The sequence below is a fragment of the Stomoxys calcitrans genome, chromosome 2 (genome assembly GCF_963082655.1).
Source record: "Stomoxys calcitrans chromosome 2, idStoCalc2.1, whole genome shotgun sequence".
In the NCBI taxonomy this organism is placed as follows: Eukaryota; Metazoa; Arthropoda; class Insecta; order Diptera; family Muscidae; genus Stomoxys; species Stomoxys calcitrans.
Genome location: NC_081553.1, coordinates 201,440,381 through 201,467,753, shown reverse-complemented (window position 1 = coordinate 201,467,753; position 27,373 = coordinate 201,440,381). Strand labels below are relative to the sequence as shown.

Here is a 27,373-nt window from a genome sequence, read left to right as displayed (position 1 = left end):
CTAATCTTAAATACCTTTCATTTAAGCCACATATTGGCATGACCAGTAAAGAATTGCTGTTTGTGGGTTTTTTGGGAAAGGGGTAGACCCCCAGAAAATTGGTCCCGAAAATGGGTATCAATTCTTGCTCTACCCCCAATACCTTTCATTTAAGCTTCACATTGACATGGTCGGTAAATATGCCCGATTAAGGGATGTTTTGGGGATTGGGGTGGTCCCCCAAACACTAAGCCCTGAAAATATATCAGCAACGTGCTCTATTCTCATATATCTATATATCATTTATTTGAACCCCATATTGCCATTGGCTTCAAAATTGGATATCAAATTCGTTTTCTAATCTCATTTAAACTCCTTATTGCAAAAGTCAGTAAATATGTCCGGTTTGGGGTATTGGCCGTTAAAAACTATGAATATTTAGTTCCACTCTCTTTAAGACCTAAATTGTCTTGGTGAGCAAATACGTCCTACTTGGGGGTTGTAATGATGGTGGGACGTCCGCTAGACAGTTGGCCCCTAATGTTGATATCAGATACGTGGTCTACTCCGACATACCTTTGAATATTTAGTTCCACTCACTTTAAGACCTAAATTGTCTTGGTGAGCAAATACGTCCTACTTGGGGGTTGTAATGATGGTGGGACGTCCGCTAGACAGTTGGCCCCTAATGTTGATATCAGATACGTGGTCTACTCCCACATACCTTTATTTGAGCCCCATATTTCCATAGTCGGCAAACATGACCGGCTTGGGGGGTGTTTTGAGGGTTGGGCGGCCACTCAGTTATTTGGCCTCGAAAATATATATCGGATTCGTGTTTCACTTTAAAAACCCTCTACTTACTATTTGGGTGGTGTTGTGGGGGTGGCATGGCCTTATAGACTCTTTTCCCGAATATTGATATCAAAGTCGTACTTTACTCCCAAAGACCTTCAATTTGAGCCCCATATTGATATGGTCGTAAATTTGTCCCCTTTGGGGCATGTTTTTGGTGAGAGGCGGCCCCCCAAACACTTGGTCCCATATTTGGATATCAGATTCGTATTCTACATTTAAGCCCCATATTGCCATGGTCAGTAAATAAGTCCAGTTAGGGGTGTGTTTTGGGAAAGGGGTGGACCCCCAGAAACGTGGTCCCACATTTGGATATCAGATTCGTATTCTACCCGCAAATACCTTTCATTTGAGTCCCATATTGACATGGTCGGTAAATATGTCCGATTTAGGGGTGTTTTGGGGCTTGGGGTGGTCCCCCTAGCACTTGGTCTGACAATTGGATATCAGATACGTTTTCTTATCCAAAATACCTTTCATTTGAGTCCCATATTGTCGTGATTGGCCTAAATATATGTTTGGTAGGTTTTAGGGTGGGACAGCCCCCCTAGGTACCCCATCCGAAATTTGGAAACCAGATTTTTATTTTTAGGGTACTAAATGAGAGCACACAAAATTTCGCCTAAACCGCACCACCCATCTCCAAGATCTGGCGTTTCTGAAAATTAGGGTAAGGGGGAGGGTCCGCCCCCCCTTCAGATATCAAAAAATTTAGCACTCTATTTTCACCACGGGGTTATTATGCACCATCTGTGAAAATTTCAAAATAATCGGTTGAGCCGCCTAGAGAGAAAATATGATCGCTGCCCCGCCCATGATATTAAAATTGTTCTGGGAGATTTTAATGCGAAGATAGGGAAGGAAGACATTTTTGGTCCAACAGTCGGAGAGTTTAGCCTCCACGAGATAACGTCTAGTAATGGGTTGAGGCTGATAGATTTCGCAGCGGCAAAAAACATGGTAGTGGTAGCACCAGATTTCAACATAAAAATATTCACAAAGCCACTTGGCTGTCACCTGATCAAAACACGAGAAACCAAATTGATCAGGTTGTGATAGATGGAAGGCATTCATCCAGCGTGTTAGATGTACGATCGATTCGTGGAGCGAATATAGATTCGGATCATTACCTTGTTGCAGCAAAGGTTCACACCCGTTTGAACACGGCGAGGAAAGTACGATCTGACAATGCACGGAAGCTGGACATTAAAAAGCTGAAAACACAACAAATGGCAGCGACATACACCACTCGACTGACTCAACTGCTTGAAGAAAGCACTCCTCGTTCCGATGATATAATGGCACAGTGGCAAACTATTGCCCACTCCATGCGAAATGCCGCGAAATCCGTACTTGGGTACCGGAAAAGCCTCCTCCAAGAAACCCTGGTACGACCAAGAGTGTCGAGATGCTACTGAAGCCAAGAATTCGGCATTTAGAGCAACCCTGCAATCGGCAGCAACGACAGATGAAGGAGAGGTATCGGGAGAAAAGGAGAGAGAAGAAACGTCTATTCCGCAGAAAGAAAAAGAAAATGAAAAGACGTAAGTGTGAGCGAATTAAGATGTACAGGAGTCAGAATTAAGTCCGGAAATTCTACCAAAGAATTAAACATCAAACCGATGGCTTTGGTGCAGGCACATTCTCCTGCAGAGACAAAGAAGGAAATCTGGTAACTGACACAGATAACATGCTGAGGATATGGAAAGAACATTTTACCCAAGAGCTAGTGTCCGACGATGGCGGCGAAAAGGATACCCCAGAACCAATCCCTGATGATAGAATGTTTACCTCCTAGTCAGAGTGAGGTCCAAGTAGAATTAACCCAACTGAAGAACAACAAGGCTGCAGGAGCCGACGGGTTACATGCTGAACTATTTAAGACCGGAGACGACACGCTGATAAGGCGTATGCATCAGTTTATCTGCGCAATCTGGCTAGAAGAACGCATACCCGATGATTGGAACCTCAGCATACTATGTCCCGTACACAACAAAGGAAACAAGACAGAATGTGCCAACTACAGAGGAATAAGTCTCCTCCCCATCGCATACAAGATACTCTCGAGCGTACTGTGTGAAAGATTAAAACCTAAAGTCAATGAGATAATTGGGCCTTATCAATGCGGCTTTAGACCAGGTAAATCCACCCTAGACCAGATATTCACACTGCGCCAAATCCTGGAAAAGACCCGAGAAGGACAAATTAACACATACCATCTCTTTGTTGACTACAAAGCCGCCTTCGATACTCCTTTACGTTCAAAGGTATTTCAAGCCATGTCTGAGTTTGGTATCCCTGCAAAATTAATAAGACTCTGCAGGATGACACTTGCGGATACGCGTTCCTCAGTAAGAATAGGAAAGAATCTCTCCGAACCATTTAATGATACGCATTCCTCAGTAAGAATAGGAAAGAATCTCTCCGAACCATTTAATACCAAACGAGGTTTCAGACAAGGAGACAGCCTATAATCTCTTTAATATCCTGCTGGAGAAGATTATACGAGATGCTGATATGAATAGATATGGCACACTAATCACAAGAGAACACATGCTACTCGTACAAAACATTAATTCTACCCGTACTGTTATATGGTTTTGAAGCATGGGTACTTGTGAAAGCAGATGAGGCAGTGCTTAAAGTGTTTGAGAGAAAGATTTTTCGTAAAATAATGGAGATTATAGGCGACGTATAAACCACGAGCTGTATGAGCTGTATGACGTCGATAGCATAGTTACACGTATCAAAATAGAACTGCTGCGTTGGCTGGGTCATGTTGCCAAAACGAAGGAAGAAGTTCCAGCAAAGAAATGTTTTGAAGGCAAACACATTGGTACACTCAAACCGTGACGACCAAAAGTTCAACGGAAAGATCAAGTGGTGGGAGACACCTTGAAAATTGGTGTAACACATTTTAGAATGAGTGCAGAAGATCGAGGCGCTTGGAACGCTATTCTACGTTCGGCTAGTGGAACAAATGTTCTGTCATAGTCAATTAGAGTAAAGCAAGTAATATAAAACAAGTAAAAGCGTGCTAGGTTCGGCATGGCCGAATCTTATATACCCTCCACCATGGATCGCATTTGTCGATTTCTTTCCCGGTATCTCTTTTTAGGGTAAAAGAAAAGAATTGTGCTTATTGAATTGAAGTATATTTGTAAAATTTCAGCCAAATCGAATAAGAATTGAGCACTTTAGGGACTCAAGAAGTAAAATAGGAAGATCGGTTTACAGGGACGATGTATTAGGCTATAAACGATTCATGCCATATTCGACACGTATGTTAAAGGTCATGAGAAAAGTCGTTGTACAAAATTTCAGCCAAATTGGATAATACTTGCACCCTTTAGAAGCTCAAGAAGTCAAGATCGCATATCGTTTTATATGGCAGCTATACCTGATGTATTATGGACCGATTTGAACTATTCTTAGCACAGTTGTTGAAAGTTATAACAAGTGAAAGCGTGCTAAGTTCGGCCGGGCCGAATCTTATATGACCTCCACCATGGATCGCATTTGTCGAGTTTGAATTATATGTTGGAGACCTGTGTTAAATGTCAGCCAATTCGAATAAGAATTGCGCCCTTTGGGGGCTCAAGAAGTAAAATAGAGAGACCTATTTATATGGGAGCTGTATCGGGCTATAGACCGATTCAGACCATAACAAACACGGATGTTGATGGCCATGAGAGGATCCGTCGTACAAGATTTCAGGCAAATCGGATAATAACTGCAACCACTAGAGGCTCAAGAAGTCAAGACCCCAGGTCGGTTTATATGACAGCTATATCAGGTTATAGACCGATTTGAACTATTCTTAGCACAGTTGTTGAAAGTCATAACAAAATACCTCATGCAAAATTTCAGCCAAATCGGATAAAAACAAACAGTTTTATATGGCAGCTATATCAAAACGTGGACCGATATAGCCTATTTATAATCCGAACCGACCTGCACTATTAAAAAGTATTTGTGCAAAATTTCAAGCGGCTAGCTTTACTCCTTCGAAAGTTAGCGTTCTTTCTACAAACAGACGGACGGACGGACATGGCTAGTTCGACTTAAAATGTCATGACGATCAAGAATATATATACTCTATGGGGTCTTAGACGAATATTTCGAGGAGTTACAAACAGAATGACGAAATTAGTATACCCCCATCCTATGGTGGAGGTTATAAAAATGTGGGTTAAAAGTCAAAATAGGTACAATTGTACTAAGCAAGTGGTCTAAGGGTTAAAATCGGGAGATCGCTATATATATGCCAGTTGTATCCAAATATGGTTCGAAGTTGACCAATACATGATCTCTAATCCCATGCGAATCAAAGTACAAAGTATACATAAAATTCGACTTGTCGTTAGTGTAAGTAAGACGTTGTGGGTACCAACGTAAAGCAAATAATCCAAAAATCGAGTAGCCAGCGAAATTTCAAATTTCGCCATACTTTTTGTACAGACTTCGTATAGGGTCTTGGACCAATATTTGGAAGTTCTGCAAACGCAACGAACCCGTTCTATGGTGAAAGGCATGAAAAATTTTTAACTTACAAATGCTGAAACAAATTAAAATATTCTATGGGATTTGATTTGTCGCGGAGTGTCCCATATATGTATATGAATCGACAATAGGTAAACATTTTAAAATTTATATATCAGTTTTGCTTATAACAAATGATTTATATTCGTTGAAATGAAAACAACACAACACAGCCCATGATATAAAAATGAATCTTTTCTTCTTTATAAAGAATTAATAAAAAAAATCCTATGCCACTTATACCGAAGATCGATGTAGACCGATCTCTGTCTTTTTAACTATTTTCTTAATTTGGTTTCGTTTGTTTTTTTTTATGTTAAGTAAAAATTATCATTATTATTCTGATTAACATTTATTGATATTTCACAACTTTTAGGTATAATCATAGAGGTTTTTTTTTGCTCAATTTCCTTTTTCTATAGACTTTTCTATGAAAAAGTGTCCAATGTTTTCTTTATTTTTTTGCTCTCTATTTGTTTAGGTTGTAGTTATCTTTATATGTATGTGAAAAGTTAATATTACATATACTTTGATAAACCGCAGTCAGACAACTAATACTTATTGAGAATTATCTAAATTTAGGTTTTATTGGATTTTAGATTATTGTTTTAATGTGTGAGTAGGGATGTATGTGTGTGTGTGTGTGTCTGTGTTCAGCTTTACCTTTACGATATTATTTACATATGTTTAGGATGCTCCTTCTCTATCTCTCTTTCGTTCTCTTTTGCTGTGTGTCTTACTTTGCTAAATGTTTGTTCTTATTATCCTTTTGCTTACACAAAACGTGTCTGGGATATTCGATTTAATGTAATTTTGTTTGGTTGTTTTTGTTGTCCTTCAGCTATAATTTGTTTACTCACATTTACCACAACCGCAAAACATTCACATTCACATTTACACGCATTCAAAATCCAACTTCAAGTCTAAGTCGTTCGGTAGGTCCTTCGTTTGGTCTCTACGTGAACAAAATGATTGGTTGCTTGGTTGGATGACTGCTTGTTCGTTTGAATGTTTGTCTTGCAAACAGATCGAGACGAGGAGATGAATGCATGTCATTTTGTATTTACTTTGCCGTGATAGGGAGATGATGCCCGCCTCGTAGTCCATAAATTTAAATTAATTGCAACACTTAATTCGTATTTTGGCCCCAGAATCACGTATTGTGTAATAACATCAATAAAAGTAAAATCAACAGATAAGCATCATTAAGGGCATAAGTTCGTGCTGCTGACATAATGGCCGATGCAGAATATTCACCTGAAAGAGAGCGAAAAAGAGAGCAAATAGAAAATGTTGTCATTACCTCCAGCAAGCATTAATGCATGTGTATTAAGTAAATTTAGGGTATGTTTGTGTGTTTACACCGAATATAAAAAGCATATGACAAACGTAATGGCTGCAAGTCCCGCCTATGCAGACATATCAACTGTCTACTACAGGAGATATGACTGGCAATCATATATAATGGTATTTATTTATCAATCATATATAAATGTATTTATCCTTTTTTAAACCCTCCACCATAAGATGGGGGGTATACTAATTTCGTCATTCTGTTTGTAACTACTCGAAATATTCATCTGAGACCCCACATATTCTTGATCGTCGTGACATTTTATGTCGATCTAGCCATATCCGTCCGTCCGTCCGTCTGTCTGTCCAAAGCACGCTAACTTCCGAAGGAGTAAAGCTAGCCGCTTGAATTTTTGCACAAATACTTCTTATTAGTGTAGGTCGGTTGGTATTGTAAATGGGCTATATCGGTCCATGTTTTGATATAGCTGCCATATAAACCGATCTTGGGTCTTGACTTCTTGAGCCTCTAGAGTGCGCAATTCTTATCCGATTGGAATGAAATTTTGCACGACGTGTTTCGTTTACGATATCCAACAACTGTGCCAAGTATGGTTCAAATCGGTCAATAACCTGATATAGCTGTCATATAAACAGATCTGGGGTCTTGACTTCTTGAGCTTCAAGAGGGCGCAATTCCTATCCGATTTGGCTGAAATTTAGCATGACGTATTTTATTCCTACTTTCAACAACTATGTCAAATAAGGTTCAAATCGGTTCATAACCAGATATAGCTGTCATATAAACAGATCTGGGGACTTGACTTCTTGAGCTTCTAGAGGGCACAATTTCTATCCGATTTGGCTGAAATTTCGCAGTCGGTTCATAACCTGATATAGCTGCCATATAAACCGATCTGGGATCTTGACTTCTTGAGCCTCTAGAGTGCGCAATTCTTATCCGATTGAAATGAAATTTTGCACGACGTGTTTTGTTATGATACCCAACTACAGTGCCAAGTATGGTTCAAATCGGTTCATAACCTGATATAGCTGCCATATAAACCGATATTGGGTCTTGACTTCTTGAATTCTTATCCGATTGGAATGGCATTTAGCACGACGTGTTTTGTTATGATACCCAACAACTGTGCCAAGTATGGTTCAAATCGGTCCATAACCTGATATAGCTGTCATATAAACAGATCTGGGGATTTGACTTCTTGAGCTTCTAGAGGGCGCAATTCCTATCCGATTTGGCTGAAATTTTGCATGACGTATTTTATTTTTACTTTCAACAATTGTGTCAAATAAGGTTCAAATCGATTCATAACCTGATATAGCTGCCATATAAACCGATCTGGGATCTTGACTTCTTGACCCCTAGAGGTCGCAATTATTATCTGATATGCCTGAAATTTTGTACGATGGATCCTCTCATGACCATCAACAAACGTGTTTATTATGGTCTGAATCGGTCTATAGCCCGATACAGATCCCATATAAATCGTTCTCTCTATTTTACTTCGTGAGCCCCAATGGGCGCAATTCTTATACGAATTGGCTGACATTTTACACAGGTCTCCAACATATAACTTAATTGTGGTCCGAACCGGACCATATCTTGATATCGTTTTAATAGCAGAGCAACTCTTTTCTTATATCTTTTTTTGCCTAAGAAGAGATGCCGGGAAAAGAACTCGACAAATGCGATCCATGGTGGAGGGTATATAAGATTCGGCCCGGCCGAACTTAGCACGCTTTTACTTGTTATATATTCAATTTGTCATTATGTTTGCAACACATCGAAATATCCATTCCCGACCCCATAAAGTATATATATTGTTGATCAGCGTAAAAATCTAAGACGATCTAACCATGTGCGTCCGTCTGTCTGTTGAAATCACGCTAAAGTGTCTAAAAATAGAGATATTGAGATGAAACCTTGCACAGATTCTATCTTTGTCCATAAGCAGGTTAAGTTCGAAGATGGGCTATATCGGAATATATATAGCTATATCAAGATATAGTTCCCATATTAACCTATCCGCCGATTTAGGGTATAAGGCCCATAAATGTCACATTTATTATCCGATTTTGCTGAAATTTGGAACAGTGAGTTGTGTTAGGCCCTTCGACATACCTCTTTAATTTGGCATAGATCGGTCCAGATTTGAATATAGCTATCATATAGACCGATCCTCCGATTTAGGGTCTTAGGTCCATAAAAGCCACATTTATAAGTAAGGATAGGACCTACGACGCCTTCTTCAATTTGGCTCAGATCGGTCTAGATTTGAATATAGCTGCCATATGGACCGATCTCTCGACATAAGGTCTTGCGCCCATAAAAGGCGCATTTATTGTCGGATGTCGCCGAAACTTGGGACAGTGAGTTGTGTTTGGCCCTTTGTTATTCTTTTTCAATTTGACTCAGATCGGTCCAGATTTGGTTATAGCTACCATATAGGCTTTGGGGCCATAAAAGGCGCATTTATTGTCCGATTTCGCCGAAATTTGGGACAGTGAGTTGTGTTAGACTCTTTGACATTTTTTTCCGCATTTTTCACCGGATTTTGACGTAAGGTGGTTGACATATAAAACCGAGGTAGTGGGTATCCAAAGTTCGGCCCGACCGAACTTAACGGAGTGCCTTCTAAGCACGCACAGGATTGAAGAGAACCCCGGACCCTGATTCTGTTCGGTTTGCCAGAACCGTCTCTATCATCGGTCGGTGTAGGTGAGGTGTATCCGTTGCATTTAGTGGGTCTTTTTATACCCATCGCCATAGTATGGGGGTATACTAATCTAGACATTTCGTTTGTAATGTCTAGATTAGACATTACAAACGAAATTCTGACTCGATCTAGCCTTGTCCGTCAGTCTGTCGAAATTAGGAATCAAATTTCAAGCGGTTAGCTTAACTCGTTCGACCGCTATCACGTAAAGCTAGCCGCTTGAAATGTGGCACAGATATTTAATATTGATGTAGGTCGTTGGGAATTGCACATGGGTCACATCGGTTCAGATTTGGATATAGCTCCCATATAAAACGATCTCCTGATTTAACTTCTTAAGCCCTTGGAAGCCGTAATTTTTGTCCGATTTACCGAAAACTTTGCACATAGTGTTCTGTTAAGACTGCCAACAACTGCGCCAAATACGGTTCAAATCGTTTTTATTGCATTTTGCGGAAATTTTGCCCAAAATGTTCTGCTTTGACTTACAACAATTGTGCCAAGAACGGTTTAAATCGGTCAAGAACCTGATATAGCTCCCATATAAACTGATTTCTCGATTTGACTTTTTGAGCCCCCGGAAGCCTCAGTTTTCATCCCATTTGGCAGAAATTTTGCACATAGTGTTCTGTTGTGACTTACAAAAACTGTGCAAAGTACGGTTTAAATCGGTCAAGGACCTGATATTGCTCCTATATAAACCGATCTTCCGATTTGATTTTTTTGAGCCCCTAGAAGCCGCCATTTTAGTCAGATTTGGCTGAAATTTAGCATGCGGTGTTCTGTTACGACTTCCAACAATTGTGCCAAGAACGGTGCAAATCGGTCATCCTTGTTCGGTTCCTAGAGCTTTAGTTTTTGCTGGTTTGACAGAAGTTCGGTATGTAGGATAAGATTGTGCCCTTCAACTATATTTATTTAGTAAACATTTTAGAAGAATCCATAGTAGTGAGTTCCCAAGATTCGGCCTAGCCGAACTTAGCACGCTTTTACTTGTTTTGTATACATTTTTCGCAGAATCCATGGTGGTGGGTTCCCAAGATTCCGCCCGGCCGATCTTAGCACGCTTGTTAGAATCTTGCTCTGGCCTTACGTCATTGCGGGAGTATAGTCGCACTGAATATGTTGCAAGGTGTTGTGCCAACATAGACAGCAGTGGGTCACAAGCTTCGTCGGACTATGTGACCCCTCCCGTGTGGCAATATACGCAACAGCAACAACCCATCCGCGCCAGTGCCGGGAAGTGCATTTTTCTTGCCATTGAATTGCAGTGGTCTGTGAGGCCAAGTACGGTCCGAATCGGTCTATAACGTGATATAGCTCCCATATAAACCGATCTTCCAATTTGACTTTTGAGCCCTTACAAGACGCAATTTTTGTCCGATTTGGCTGCAATTTTGCTATGTTAAGCCTCACGATATCCCACCTTAATATGGTTCAGATCGGTATATGATTGGATATATCTGTCAAAGATACCTATATTTTGTTCTACAAAATTGAATAGTGACATGTATATTAGACCATTCAATGTCCGTGCCGAATTTGGGTGCTTAAGTTATCCAATTTTCAACGGATTGTGACGAAATGGGATTTACATATATACCCGAGGTGGTGGGTATCCAAAGTTCGACTCGGCCTTGCCTTTTTACTTGTTAAGTTTTAGAGCGCACAACAAGCCGATTACTGGCTTAGGTGTATGTCCGCAGTGGCATGGGGCGAATTAATATCTGCACCCTCTTTTCAATCTAACCTAACCTAAATACTAAATTTCCAATGAAAATTTTATTAAGGAACTGGGTACACTTCTCTCATTTCAATGAGCGCAGTCTGATTGAAGATAAAGCTCAATAATAACAGAGCACCTTTTTTATGCCGAGTCCGAACGGTGTGCCGCATAGCGACATCTCTTGGTAGAGAAGTTTTGGCATGTCTATATACCTCACGCCGTGATTTGAACGCAGATGTGGCCACTTTGGCCTCCAATTTTGTACTCATAAAAAGAGAATTTTGAATAAGATTTCGCTAAAATTGGAAACAGGAGTTGTGTTAGACCCCTTTATGTTAGGTCTGAGTATCGATCAGCTATATCGAGGTTTATGCCAAAAAGGTCCAATCTGGACCATACTCGCCAAGGGTTTTTGTACAACTCGCTGTTCTATATCTAAATGTAGTCCGATTTAGACCATACTCGGCAAGATTGGCTTAAGGTTCAATAAAACTAACTGTTCAAAATTTCGGCGAGATTTAGTGGTGTGTGGTTTTTATAGGTCAGAGATTTTAAATAGGGAAATCGGGAAATCGATCTTTATGGCAGCTGAAAATTTTAGTATGGTTTTATTTAAAGCAAAAATTTTTATTAATTTTCCCCTTGAGATTTTTCACAGCATCTTAACATCTCGTAAATAAAGTTTCTTCACCGACAAATCGATTGATTAAATGTCTAGTCGATTAATGATGATCTTACTTCTCCAAAGTAGTACTATTCGTACTTAACTAAATGTTAATATGTGGTTATAAAACTCATAAAGCAGTCTCCCCATCATCTATCCCACTTCCATCTATTTTTCCATCTTCTGTTGCTCGCAGCTAATCGATTCAATTGCGTTGACTGGTATAGCATTAACATCATGGATGGTAAATGCTCTAACGGCATTAGCTTTTGGTAGAAAATGGAAGCTTAAAGTCATTGCTGCATAATGGGGATAATTCAGATGCAATTGATGTCACAGTAGTCAATTGTCAAACTCAGAGCTGAGGTTAAGCCGGTCCGGAGGAATATAGAAGCAAAGACTAATGCACCTGAACTAATTGTTAATTAACGTGTCCCTTTAAGCCAACATCGGTTTAGCAATTTATTATGCGCCTGCTAATTGCCATGGCAGAAGCAAAAGCGGGAGCATAATTTCAACTCATTAATACCCAGTGATTGTGAGTATGCATTGAAGGTACTGTGTCCCATACAGCTACGATCATATGAATATTCATTCATTCACGTATTCACGTGCTCATGCAGAACAAAACAAAAAAAAAAAAAAAAAAAAAAAAAAGATGAGAATGGATGGCATCTGAAAGGAAGTGAGGAACAATGGTAAAGCCAACAAACCAACTTACCGCTAAGCACATGCAGGTCAACGGAAACGGATGCACTGTTCGATGGCTGGCAGGTATAATTTCCGGAATCCACTTTACGCACTGAAGGTATAATGAGAGATCCAATCTAAATGGAAATACACCGGGGAAGATAGAGAGAAACAAAACCCAAAGTTAAAGCATAGTACAATCAGGCATAGTTCAGTTGGATGTATGGAAATAAATACGAGTATCAAAGAAACTTGAAAAGGTAACTCATGTACAAAAAAATATATGTATTGGGTTGCCCAAAAAGTAATTGCGGATTTTTTAAAAAAAAGTAAATGCATTTTTAATAAAACTTAGAATGAACTTTAATCAAATATACTTTTTTACACTTTTTTTCTAAAGCAAGCTAAAAGTAGCAGCTGATAACTGACGGAAGAAAGAATGCAATTACAAAGTCACAAGCTGTGAAAAAATTTGTCAACGCCGACTATATGAAAAATCCGCAATTAGTTTTTGGGCAACCCAATATAATTTTCGAGTTAACTTTTTGGTCACCATAACAGCCAATGCAATTTAGGGAACATTATCTCTAAGCATTTGCTACCGAAACTTTTTTTTTTAAATTCGATTTGTAATTCATTTTGCTTAAATAGAATGTGTTTTTGAGGATTTACCGTATTCTCATTGTCGCCACTGCTTCCAAATATATTGCGATCCAATTGCGTATACCAACCCATTTTATTGTCGTCACTTATTTGCGTTTTGTCACGATACCAGATAATATATTGCGGTGGATCCAGTGTGCCTCGGACTATGCAATGCAATGCCACTTTACTGCCGGCCTTAACGAAGCGCGATTGGTCCCCAATCAATTCGGTTAATGGCACTAAACAAACAAATCGCCAAGAAAGAGAAAGAAATGCAAAAACACAAATAAAAAAGAGGCACCACCCAAAAGGATAACACACAAAAAATTTGAAATAAATCAAAGTGGCACACTTTGGATGGGAAATGTTTAAAACACCAAAAAACAGCATAAAATACGCAACGAGTTCATTTAGCATCAGTGCCACCACAACTTACCAATAACTTTCAAATACACTTTGGCACTCATTTTTGGCTCTGAACTAGCTTGGCACTCGAACCAGCCCTCATCGGTTTGCTGAACGTATTTTATTTGCAATGACCATGTGTACTCTTTGTCATCCTGAAATATCGCCTGGAACCTTTGGTCGGCAATGAATGTGGTTTGATCCACCGATATGATATGACCATCACGTAAACGTACCCAAGACACTGGTTTGTTTTGCAAGCGATGAATCTGAAAAATAAAACAGAATTAAAAAAAAAAATACAAAATATATAAAAATTGATGATATAAAGAAAACACAAGTAAAAGCGCGTTAAGTTCGGCTGGGCAGAATATTATACACCCTTCACCATGGATGGCATTTGTCAAGTTCTTTGAATGACTTTTTCAATATATATATGAGCTACACCAAGTTTTGGCCGAAATGGACCATACTTGTCATGGCTATTGGTACTCATAGAAAAATACCACATCCAAACTTTCAGGCAAATCGAGTAAAAACTGCGCCCTCCAGTGGCTCAGAGTTTCAAATTGAGGGATCACTTTATGGCAGCTATATCAGGTTATCTACCGATTTAAACCATACATTAAACCATAGCACAGTTGCAATCATTCCTCAAATGGTTTGGCATGGCTGACCGTATCGAATACCTTCGATAGGTCCACTGCCACGAGGACCGTTTCTTTCTTTCTTTTAAAAAATCCGCAATTACTTTTTGGGCAACCCAATATTATTGATGCTCGGCGAATGGAATTTCTCCTACGAGGCTCGGGAGTAGTAATGCTTCAAGAGTATTTGCAACTGGTGACATCGGTTTGTACGACTCCCTCAAACTTGGGTGCTTTTCAGGCCTCAGTAGCGGAATCACTCTGCCCATTTTCCAGACGTCGGGAACTAAAAGAGTGTTCAAAGACAGGATGAGGACCGTAGTAAGGTACTCAATTCCAGGTAAAACGAGATTCTTCAGCACCAATGTAGAGATTCCGTCGGGGCCAAACGCCTTGAATGATTTGGCGCCACGGATGACATTCGTAACTTTGCCCACGGTAAAATGTGATGGCTGTTCATCGGCTCGGAGACCACGAATAGGACGAATGACTCTACTCCTAGCCCTGTCACTCTCGGGATGCACAATAAATTGAACAACCTGGTGCAAAGTGACTGAGGTCCTGTCATTCCGTCTACCGGGGTTCGAGAGTGACTTAACTGTAGACCACAGCTTGCTTAGGACGGTGCCTAAGTTACATTGATCCAAGTGTTCTAGTCACAAATTTCGTCTATTTTCGTAGACTACCCTGTTCTTTTTCAGATTCAGCTCGCTGATTCTGGGGTTAGAGGGTTCCGTGCAACGAATTCCATCACGCTCGTCTGTTAGTGGCACCGCCAGCGCCGGAAAATCAGGCCGTACTTGGGGTATTCCACCGGCTGCTGCGTTAAAGATGTCTCGAAATTTCCTCTTGGCAACTAGCACATCCGAGGGAGATGGCAGTTAACTGAAGCGGCGATTGGTATACTCTCTGAAGCCAGGCCAATCGGCCTTCTTCTGGTTGATAAACGTCCGGCGCTCATAGATTATGAACTCGGTCGATGGTGAGAATTATGGGGAGGTGGTCTGACCCCAAAAAGATGACGGTTTGCATGGATACGTCACTCTGGAGATCAGGGGATGCAATGGAAATGTCAGGCAAACTGCTTCACTTACTCTTAATCCTAGTGGGGACTAAGAGGAAGTGCCTCATTTACCGTTCTACGACGTGGACGCAGAAGCCGACGACGAAGACGCTTGTGACCCACTGCTGTCTATTTTCGCACAGCACCTTGCAACATTTCCAGTATAACTATAATTCCGTAGTGATGTGAGGCCAGAGTAAGATCGGAAATTTAACCACTCCAAGCAACGGTTACACCTCACCGACAACGACCGATGATAGAAGCGGTTCTGGCAAACCAAAGAGAAGTAGGGTCAGGGGTTCTTTTCAATCCTGGCACGGACCAGAAGCGTGCGGAGAAAAGAAGAGGCTGAAATTTAGCACGTTGTGTTTTGTTATGGCTTCCAACAACTGTGCCAAATACGGTCTAAATCCGTCTATAACCTAATATTGCTCCAATATAATCCGATCTCCCGATTTGACTTCTTGAGTCCTTACAAGCCACAATTTTTGCCCGATTTGGCTAAAATTTTGCGTATAGTGTAACCCAAAATCAGTTTATAACCTGATATGGCTCCCATGTAAACCGCTCTCTATCATCCTAGTTCGGTTCCTAGAAGCTTTAATTTAAAAGCTGTGGCGTTAACTTTAGAAGCACGGAATAGTGCCCCGAGAGAGACGCTGTATACCTTTGCACCTACATGTTGGAAAAGATTGGCCTAAGACTAAAGGGGTCAGGTATTTATTTATGCCAAAATCTTCTTTTCCTACTATTATACCCACCACCGCCGGATGGGGGTATATTCATTTTGTCATTCCGTTTGCAACACATCGAAATATCCATATCCGACCCTATAAAGTATATATATTCTTGATCAGCGTAAAAATCTAAGACGATCTAGACATGTCCGTCCGTCTGTCCGTCTCTCTGTTGAAATCACGCTACAGTCTTCAAAAATAGAGACATTGAGCTGAAACTTTGCACAGATTCTTTTTTTTTTTTATCCATAAGCAGGTTAAGTTCGAAGATGGGCTATATCGGACTATATCTTGATATAGCCCCCATATAGACCGATCGGCCGATTTAGGGTCTTAGGGCAATAAAAGCCACATTTATTATCCTATTTTGCTGAAATTTGGGACAGTGAGTTGTGTTAGGCCCTTCGACATCCTCCGTCAATTTGGCACAGATCGGCTCAGATTTGGATATAGCTGCCATATAGACCGATCCTCCGATTTAGGGTCTTAGGCCCATAAAAGCCACATTTATTATCCGATTTTGCTGAAATTTGGGACAGTGAGTTGTCTTAGGCCCTTCGACATCTTCTGTCAATATGGCTCAGATTGGTTCAGATTTGGATATAGCTGTCATATAGACCGATCCTTCGATTTAGTGTGTTAGGCCCATAAAAGCCACATTTATTATCCGATTTTGCTGAAAGTCGGAACAGTAAATTGTGTTAGGCCCTTCGACATCCTCCGTTAAATTGGCCCAGATCGGTTTAGATTTGGATATAGCTGCCATATAGACCGATCCTCCGATTTAGGGTCATAGGCCCATAAAAGACACATTTATTATCTGATTTTGCTGAAATTTGGGACAATGAGTTGTATTAGGCCCTTCAACATCCTCCGTCAATATGGTTCATACCGGTTCAGATTTGGATATAGCTGCCATATAGACCTTTTCTCCAATTTTGGGTCTTAGGGCCATAAAAGCCACATTTATTACCCGATTTTGCTGAAATTAGGTACAGGGAGTTGTCTTAGGCCCTTCGACATCTTCCGTCAATATGGCTCAGATCGGTTTAGATTTGGATATAGCTTCCATATAGACCGATCTCTCGGTTTTAGGTTTTGGGGCCATAAAAAGCGCATTTATTGTTCGATGTTGCCGAAATTTGGGACACAGAGTTAAGTTAAGCCCCTCCACATATTTCTGCAATTTGGTCTAGATCGATCAAGATTTGCATATAGCTGCCATAAAAACCGATCTCTCTATTTAAAGTCTTGCCCCCATAAAAGGCGCATTTTTAATCCGATTGCACTGAAATTTGACACTCTGACTTATGTTATGCTTTTCAACATTCGTGTCGTATATAGTTAGTCGGTTTATTTTTAGATATAACTACTAAAAAGACCAATATTTTGTTATATACAATTGAACAATAACTTTTACTTATTAGTATCTGGTCCAAATCGGAACATATATTGATATAACTGCTATGGGGCATAAGGTATGAATTTTGCACCGGATTTTGAGGAAAGATGGTTCACATATATATCCGAGGTGGTGGGTATCCAAAGTTCGGCCCGGCCTTTTTTACTTGTTTTACCCTCTGCTGCTCCAAATCATCGTTTTTTTCAGTAAACGTCACCATCACCATTAATAACAAAAACTTTATAAGCAATGATGCTATTCTAGCTATACGACCTCTTCATGTATGAACAGCGTGAGAGAGCCTACTTCCCATCTTGCTTCATATGATCAATGGGTTGGTCCGTCGCTGCAGGTTGAACATACAGATCAACAACCACACAAACTTAGCATATACATACATATTTTTATATTGATTGCTAGACCTAAAGAAGTTATGCAGGTCGTCAAAGGCTTTGATCTTTGAACATTCTCAAAGCCTATATTCGCTGAAGTTTTTGTATATAATTAACCACATATATAAATACTTATTTTATATATTTTATTAGGTAAAATAAATGTTTTAGTTTCGTGGTCGTGACTATAGCTTGAAGCTGTCTCTCCTGTTCTGGCAGTCAAGTGGGCAAGATATAAGTATTCTTTACTGATATTAACATTGTGTAAATCTATTGTAGCATATAAAACCTGTGCAACCTTTTTTTATACCCACCACCGAAGGATGGGGGTATATTCATTTTGTCATTCCGTTTGCAACACATCGAAATATCCATTTCCGACCCTATAAAGTATATATAATCTTGATCAGCGTAAAAATCTAAGACGATCTAGACATGTCCATCCGTCTGTCCGTCTGTCTGTTGAAATCACGCTACAGTCTTTAAAAATAGAGATATTGAGCAGAAATTTTGCACAGATTCTTTTTTTGTCCATAAGCAGGTTAAGTTCGAAGATGGGCTATATCGGACTATATCTTGATATAGCCCCAATATAGACCGATCCGCCGATTAAGGGTCTTAGGTAAATAAAAGCCACATTTATTATCCGATTTTGCGGAAATTTGGGACAGTGAGTTGTGCTAGGCCTTCCAACATCCTCCGTCAATTTGGCTCAGATCGGTTCAGATTTGGATATAGCTGCCATATAGACCGATCCTCCGATTTAGGGTCTTGGGCTCATAAAAGCCACATTTATTATCCGATTTTGCTGAAATTTTGGACAGTGAGTTGAGTTGAGCCCTTCGATATCCTTAGTCAATTTGGCCGAGATCGGTCCAAATTTGGTTATAGCTGCCATATTGACAGATCTTCCGATTTAGGGTCTTAGGCCCATAAAAGCCACATTTATCAGCGGATTGTGCTGAAATTTGGGACAGTGAGTTGCGTTGATCCCTTCCACATCCTTCGTCAATTTGGCCCCGATCGGTCCAGATTTGCATATGGCTGCCATATGTACCGATCCTCCGATTTAGGGTCTTGGGCACATAAAAGCCACATTTATTATCCAATTTTGCTGAAATTTGAGACAGTTAGTTGCGGTGAGCCCTTCGATATCCTTCGCCAATTTGGTTCAGATCGGTCCAGATTTGGATATAGCTGCCATATATATCGATCCTTCGATTTAGGGTCTTGGGCCCATAAAAGCCACATTTATTATCCGATTTTGCTGAAATTTGGGTCAGTGAGTTGCCTTAGGCCCTTTGACACCTTTCATCTATTTGGCCCTGATCGGTTCAGATTTGGATATAGCTGCCATATAGACCGAACTCTCGATTTAGGGCCCATAAAAAGCGCATTTATTGTCCGATGTCGCCGAAATTTGGGACTGTGAGTTGTGTTGGGCCCTTCGATATTTGTCTTCAGTTCGCCTCAGATCGGTCCAGATTTGGATATAGCTGCCATATAGACCGATCTCTCGGTTGAACAATGACTTGTACTTATAAGCATTTGGTCTAAATCGGATGATATGTCTATATAGCTGTTATGGGGCATAAGGTATGCATTTTTTAATGGATTTTGACGAAAGGTGGTTCGCATATATACCCGAGGTGGTGGGTATCCAAAGTTCGGCCCGGCCGAACTTAACGCCTTTTTACTTGTTTTAAATTGATTTTTATTTGCCTTTCTGTTCTTCGGGTGCTTGAATAAAAGGGGAACATTTCTCAACAACTGGTTTAACTGGTTTTACGACGAAACTCACTTTTGGCTCAATGGTTACGTAAATATTTAAGCAGAATGCATCCAGAGAAAGTAACAGTTTGGTGCGGTTTATAAGCATTTTATCTTCAAAAATGCTGCGAATCGTAATGTAACTGTGAATGATGAGCACTACCTTGAGAAGATATCCAACTTTTTTGCCCAAAATGCAAGAGCTTGACTTGCATGACATGTGGTTCAACAAGACGGTGCCACATACCACATACCACACAGCACGCTTAACAATGGACTTATTGAGAGGCGAGTTCGTTGAACATTTTATTTCACCTTCGGGACCGGTCAATTGGCCGGAAGACAACATTGAAGCATTTATTCGTAAGATACCGGCCGAAATGCTGGAAATGACCATTCATGGTCAACATTTGCATGAAATAATCTTCAAACATTAAAATATATGGACCGTCCTATAGAATCAAATAAAGATTTCATGCATTTATATAGGCCATAAGTGTACTTCACGTACAAAATATATGGACCGTCCTATAGAATCAAATAAAGATTTCATGCATTTATATAGGCCATAAGTGTACTTCACGTACAAAATTTCAGCCAAATCGGACGAAAATTGAAACCTCTACCTACATCAATAGGAAGAATCGGTGCAAAACTTCAGGCGGATATCTCCATTCATTCGAACGCTATTGTGATTTCTATAGACGGACAGACGCGCAGATGGATGAACATGGCTAGATCGACTCATAATGTTTAGACGATAAAGAACATATATACTTCATAGGATCTCAGATCATTATTTTGAGGTGTTATAAACGGCATGACTCGGTTAGTATACCCCCTTTCTATGGTGGTGGGTATAAAAAAAGTGAATGGAGAAGAATAGCAATGTTCAGGAGTCAAAATAAATTCCGAAAACTGTACCAGTGAACTAAATATTAAAATAATATCTTTGTTGCAGGCACATATTCTTGTGGAGACAAGGACGGAACTTAGCAGAGAAGAAGTTACACCCAAAGCAAAAATAAGATCAGCATATTAAAAGAACAGCAAGGCAACATTAGTTGACGGGTTAATGGGTCAACTATATCTGACCTTACACATTGCTAAGGCGTTTATATCACATCTTCTACACAATGTGGCTAGAAAAACGCATACCCGATATTGGAGGAAGCTATGACGCTTCATGTTGTTAGAATGAGTTAAGATAAGCCTGCCATTTGAATACGAACACAGTTAGATTACATAGTAATGAAAAACGATGGAAAACTTAAAGAGAAAGATATCTAGTAACTAGATGCTAGCAAGTAAGTGTAAGTTTGATTTGATTAAAAATTAAATTTTCGTAAAATTTGCATCTAATTTAATATTGACAAAATTTTATCATTATTCTGATGAATTTATAGTTTGCTTATCAAACAATGAAAATAAAATAAGCAAAACTTTCATTGACATTGACCGATCCCCATTTCACTACATCATCGTTGGACTAAATTTCTCATTCATGAATTATTTGAATGACATTGACTGATCATGTAGTAGTTTTAGTATTTGCAAATGTTATAACCTTTGATAATACAACATGTCCCAAAAAATAAAACATTTTTCAAATAAATAGAAAAAATCCTCGTACTCCTATCTCAGTGCTGACAATGATAAATGATTATTTGATTTGCATGGTACCAATGTAGGGCAAAATAGTGTTTGCTACATGAAAATTCCCCACGGTAGTATCAATCAATGGGTGGTTGGGAGGTGATGGTGTTTGGGGGTTTTGTATTTGAAAATGTTTAGAAAAATGTACGAGTGCAATAAAGATTCAAAATGAATGAAAATAGTTTGTTTAAAAATTTGCAGGAGGATTAAATACTAGGAAATAGTAAAAATATGAGCTGAATCGTCCAATATATAAATTGCATTACAATACAAACAAGCGTACAAAAATCTTAGGGAATACTAAATGATTGAAATATATCTGTAAAATTTTTTTTAATCTGATCATTAGTTCATATTAGGTCAAAGTGATTTTAGTAACACTAGTTTTGTTATTTTTAGGCAATGGTTTCAAGGTAAATTTCGCGTCTGCACTTATCATTGCTATTTGATGGGAAAAAACACTATTCAAGGCAAGGCTTGATAAATGTTCTTCAGATTCTACTTCTTGGAGATAAACGATTGAGAAGTGCTTAGCTGACTTAAAAACTGGTCAGAGACGATGCACCACACCATCGGGCAAAAGAGGTGTACAAACCAGAAAAAAAGTAAACAGTCGTTAAGTTCGGCTGGGCCGAACTTTGGATACCCACTAACTCGGGTATATACGGTAACCAACTGTCGTTATTGTCCAACGAAAAATGCATAATTTATGCCCCCATAGCAGCTATATCAAAATGTGGTCCGATTTGGACCAAATTCAGCATGGACATTGAGTGGTCCAATAAGTACAAGTCATTGTTCAATTTTGTAAATAGAACAAGGTAGGAATATCCAAACTGACCAAATAGACCGATCTGAACCATATACGACAAGGATGTCGAAAAGCCTAACATAAGTCACTGTGTCAAACTGCAGTGAAATCGTATTATAAATGTGCCTTTTCTGGGGTCAAGACCCCAGACCGATCTGAACCATATACGACAAGGATGTCGAAAAGCCTAACATAAGTCACTGTGTCAAACTTCAGTGAAATCGTATTATAAATGTGCCTTTTATGGGACCAAGAGAACGGTCTATATGGCAGCTATATATAAAACTGAAACGAAGAGCCTAACACAATTCACTGTTCTAAATTTCAGCGACATCGGACGATAAATGCGCCTTTTATGTGCCCTAAAATATAAATCCAGAGATCGGTTAATATGGCAGTTATATCCAAATCTTTACCGATTTGAGCCAAATTAAAGAAAAATGTTGAAGGGCCCAAAAAATCTCATTGCCCCAAATTTTGACGACATCGGACAATAAATACGCCCTTTATTGGCCTAAGACTCCAAATCGAGAGATCGGTCTATATGGCAGCTATAACCAAATCTGAACCGATCTGAGCCCAATTGAAGAAGAATGTCGAAGACCCTGACACAACTCACTGTCCCAAATTTTGGCGAAATCAGACAATACATTCGCCTTTTATGGGTCCATGGCCTTAAAGCGAGAGATCGGTCTATATGGCAGCTATATCCAAATTTGGACCGATCGGCATCGAGGAGACTGTCGAGTAGCGAACGCAATGAAAATACGCACGTGTTTCTCTTCAATAGATCGTATAAGAATATAAAGTAAAATAATGGTATTCCACAGTGCGGATCGGCCTATATGGGAGCTATATCAAGATATTGTCCGATATAGCCCATCTTATCCTGTCTATGGACAAACAACAAGAATCTGCGCAAAGTTTCAGCTCAATATCTCTATTTTTAAGGACTGCAGCGTGATTTCAACAGACAGACGGACGGACGAACAGACGGACAGACATGGCTAAATCCTCTTAGATTTTTACGACGATCAAGAATATATATACTTTATAGGGTCGGAAATGGATATTTCGATGTGTTGCAAAGGGAATGACAAAATAGATATACCCCCATCATTCGGGTATAAAAAGTGCATAAAATAGTTTTGGAAAACCGAAAAGTTAAATTGAAGGAGTTAGCTGACACTCAAAGATATATATATTGGGTTGCCCAAAAAGTAATTGCGGATTTTTTAAAAGAAAGTAAATGCTTTTTTAATAAAACTTAGAATGAACTTTAATCAAATATATAATTGCCATTTTGTTCGATAACCTTTTGCCATCTTCCTGGCAAATTTAGTATTCCACGCTCATAGAACTTCTAGCCTTTATCTGCAAAAAACTGAACCAAGTGCGATTTTATAGCCTTATCATTGCCGAAAGTTTTACCATTTAAGGAGTTCTGCAAAGATCGAAATAAATGGTAGTCTGATGGTGCAAGGTCAGGGCTATATGGTGGATGCATCAAAAATTCCCAGCCAATCTCACTCAGTTTTTGGCGAGTGACCAAAGATGTGTGCGGTCTAGCGTTGTCCTGGTGGAATATGACACCTTTACGATTGACCATTTCTGGTCGCTTCTCCTTGATGGCTGTATTCAATTTGTCCAATTGTTGACAGTAAACATCCGAATTAATCGTTTGGTTCCTTGGAAGCAGCTCAAAATATACCACACCCTTCCAATCCCACCAAACAGACAGCATAACCTTCTTTTGGTGGATATCAGCCTTTGAAGTGGTTTGAGCTGGTTCACCATGCTTGGACCATGATCGTTTTCGACTAACGTTGTTGTAAACAATCCATTTTTCATCTCCAGTTATGATTCGTTTTAAAAACGGATCGAATTCATTGCGTTGAAGGTGCATATCACAAGCGTTGATTCGGTTTGTTAATTGAATTTCTTTCAATACATGTGGTACCCATATTAAAATTGACGCCAAACAAACAAATGTAAACAAAATTTCGCGCACTTTTTTCTAAAGCAAGCTAAAAGTAACAGCTGATAACTGACAGAAGAAAAAATGCAATTCCAGAGTCACAAGCCGTTGAAAAAATTTGTCAACGCCGACTATATTACTACTATATTACCGACAATCACTTTTTGGGCAACCCAATATGTTATTAAAGGAAAATATTATTATTCCCACCACCATACGATGGGGGTATACTAATCTGGTAATTTCGCTTGTAACACCTGGAAATATTCGTCAAAGATCCCATAAAGTATATATATTATTGATCCTCTCGACGTTCTGAGTCGATCTAGCCATGTCCGTCCGTCCGTTTGTCGAAATCACGATAGAATTCGAACGCTTAAAGCTAACCGGTATAAATTTTGCACAGATATTAAATATTGATGTAGGTCATCAGGGATTGCAACTGGGTCATACCGGTTCTGCTTAGATACAGCTCCCATATAAACCGATCTCCCGGTTTGACTTCTTGAGCCCCTGGAGAAGCAATATTTGTCCGATTTGGCTGAAATTTTGCACGTAGTGTTCTGTTACGACTTCCAACAACTGTGCTAATTATGGTCCAAATCGGCTTATAACGTGATATAGCTCCCATATAAACCGATCTCTTGATTTAACCCTTCACCATAGATATAGTTATTATCCTAACTCTAGTCTAATTCTTCTCTTCAATATCCATATTGGGTTGACGTAGCACATACATTGTTTAACTGCAAAGAAGTCATGGATTCAAATTAAAAAGAAATTGGTTAATAATTGTGACTTTTATGAGCTTAAGACCCTAAATAGGCAGAACGGTCTAAATGGCAGCTTTAACGAAATAGAGTTTGCTGTTAACGATACTCCGTTCGGATATCAGTTGGCCCAATCGAACTCAATTATCCAAATTTCAACGAAATCGGAAAATAGATGTGCCTTTAACGGGCTTGAGAAACTAGTCGGCAGAAGAGTCTATATTGCAGCGAAATCCAAATATGGTCCATCTCCATTTCGAACAGCGGGAAGCCTGACCAGATCACGGTTATAAACTCAGCGAAATGGGGATATAAATGAGGATTTCATTTCGGCAGATCGGTCAATATGACAGCTATATCAATATATGGACTATTTTCTATTGCAGTCAGGATGCTTTATACAATTCACTGGTTCATGACCTTAATTTGGCAGCTTTATAAAATTATGGTCTGATCTGGACCATTTCTGGAACCTAATTGAATAGATGGTCCAAATGGCAGCTATATCGAAATATGGTACCACCTGGTCTTTATTTGGTCCTTGTTCCCAATTTCATCCAAGTGGGGTAATGAATGTACCTTTTTTGATTTAAGCCCCCAAAACGGTATATCGGTCAATGAGACAGATATATCTACACATAACCCAATAAGGACCATATTCAGACCAGATATCGGGGCTCTAGAGCAACGCACTGTTCAAAATTACAACGAAATCGGAAAAAAATGCTACTGTTATGGTCTAATGACAGCTATACCCAAATGAAGTCCGATTTGGCCCATTCGAAAACTTCACCTGCGTAGTGAAGGAATACGGGTCTGTGCCAAACTTCAACTAGTTTTATCAGAGGCGCAGAGGTTAGCATGTCTGCCTATGACGCCGAACGCCTGGTTCAAAATCCTAGCGCGAACATCAGAAAAGTTATTAGCCGTGATTATCTCCTTACTAGTGCTGGCTACATTTGTGAGGTACTCTGCCATCCTAAAACTTATCTAGCAAGTGGCGGGGTGGGTTAAAGTAAGAGGTCCCTTGGCATTTAACTATAATTGGACTGCATTCATTTATATGAGAGAAGTATCCCCCGTTTCTTAATGGAAATTGACTAGGACTTCCATATACTCTTAAACCTTGGCAAGAGGCAAGGGTTGCATTTATACCCAAGCACGGCAAGGCACGTTATGTGATACCAAATGTATAAGGACTTAAAGACTTACGTCCTCTCTACTCAAAACAATGGAACTTATTGTAGATATCATGATAAAGAGTAGGACATCTAGCAAACTGCTCAAATACAAACAGCATGCCTATGTCAAGGGAATGTCGGTGGAGACTTCCCCGCTCGAGGTTGGGAATAGAATAAAAGAATCCTTCGATGCCAAGCCGTACACACTGACGGTATGCATTGACATCGAGGAGGCTTTTAACAATGTGCGGACCCATACACTAATCCAATCCTTAGACCAGTACCGGGTAGACCGGGTCCTTGTGGGTGCCATGACATAACTATAAGGGACAAAGTGGCACAGGGCACGCCAAAGCGACGCACTTTAATGCCACTGCTGTGAGTGACCACCATAAATAAATTATTGAGGTTACTGACTGAGGAGGGATTTGAACCCGAATGCTACGCAAACGATGTTTTTGTACTTCATCTAAGCAGAATGGCTCAAAGGGTCTTTGTGATGGCATACAAAAGGCTAAAGCCAGAGGACTCAATTTTAACCCAGAGAAGACTTAAATTTGCCTGTTCACAAGGAAGCTGAAGATGGGCTAATTTGACTCCCCACGTTTGTTCAACGGAACGATTTCGATATTAGACGAGGTCCAATATTTTGTTGTGCTCTTGGCCAGAAAACTGAGTTAGAAGTGTCACATTCAGGAGCGTACTTATAAGGCTCACAGAAAGGGGGCACTATATGGATGGGCCGTAGGCTCGATATGAGGCCTGAAACCGAGGATAGTCTCCTGGCTCTGACAGAGCATGATTATACCAAAATTTACCTACGCCTTAGTAGTTTGGTGCATTGCGATGTAGAGAAAGTACTGATAATACCAAAGTTTTAGAAGAACTGTCTTGTCCTGGCATAGGCGCAGCGATGATATCCAGCCCCTAGACATACACATAAAATGTGAGGCAGCCCCAACGTCAATGAAAATGAAGATGATGGCAGAATAGATAAAGGATAGAAGCAGGTCACACCATCGCGATGTAATCGAAGCGACGATAGGAAACCTGGAAGGAATGGAATACGTTTTGGATCCGATACCTGAGACTAAACTTGAGATCAAGTGCAAGGCACTGATGCAAGCGACATAGTCTTGGATTGACGGTATGGCTCTGGTATTGTCTTGTGGAAGTTCATGCTTCACGGATGGATCGAAGCTGGAGGACAGGGTGGGCCTCAATTGAGAATTCAAAGACTAAGATCTGTTTCCGACTGTCTGACGTCTGTTTTCGACCTCCGGTCCTGCAGACGGAGATCATGGCGATCATGAAATGCGTGGGGTTGTATGGTGTTTACGCAGGGGAGTCGAGTGTGGACAGCAAAGTGGCCATCAGGGTAATAACAATCAGGACAGTAAGGTGACAAACAGTTTTGAAGTGTAAGAAA

At 39.8% G+C, this 27,373-nt stretch overlaps 1 protein-coding gene across 1 annotated transcript in view; it reads right to left on the bottom strand.

The window, feature by feature from the left end:
• Positions 1 to 5,789: 5,789 nt before the first annotated feature.
• LOC106094300 (uncharacterized) overlaps positions 5,790 to 27,373 on the bottom strand; it is a 140,951-nt gene continuing 119,367 nt past the window's right edge. The window contains exons 4-7 of the mRNA XM_059363649.1: positions 13,569 to 13,806; positions 13,160 to 13,371; positions 12,519 to 12,624; positions 5,790 to 6,633 (exon numbers count right to left, since the gene is read on the bottom strand). Of these exons, the coding sequence (XP_059219632.1) occupies positions 6,530 to 6,633; positions 12,519 to 12,624; positions 13,160 to 13,371; positions 13,569 to 13,806 (660 nt within the window). The 3' untranslated portion in view covers positions 5,790 to 6,529. The remainder of the gene's footprint in view (positions 6,634 to 12,518; positions 12,625 to 13,159; positions 13,372 to 13,568; positions 13,807 to 27,373) is intronic.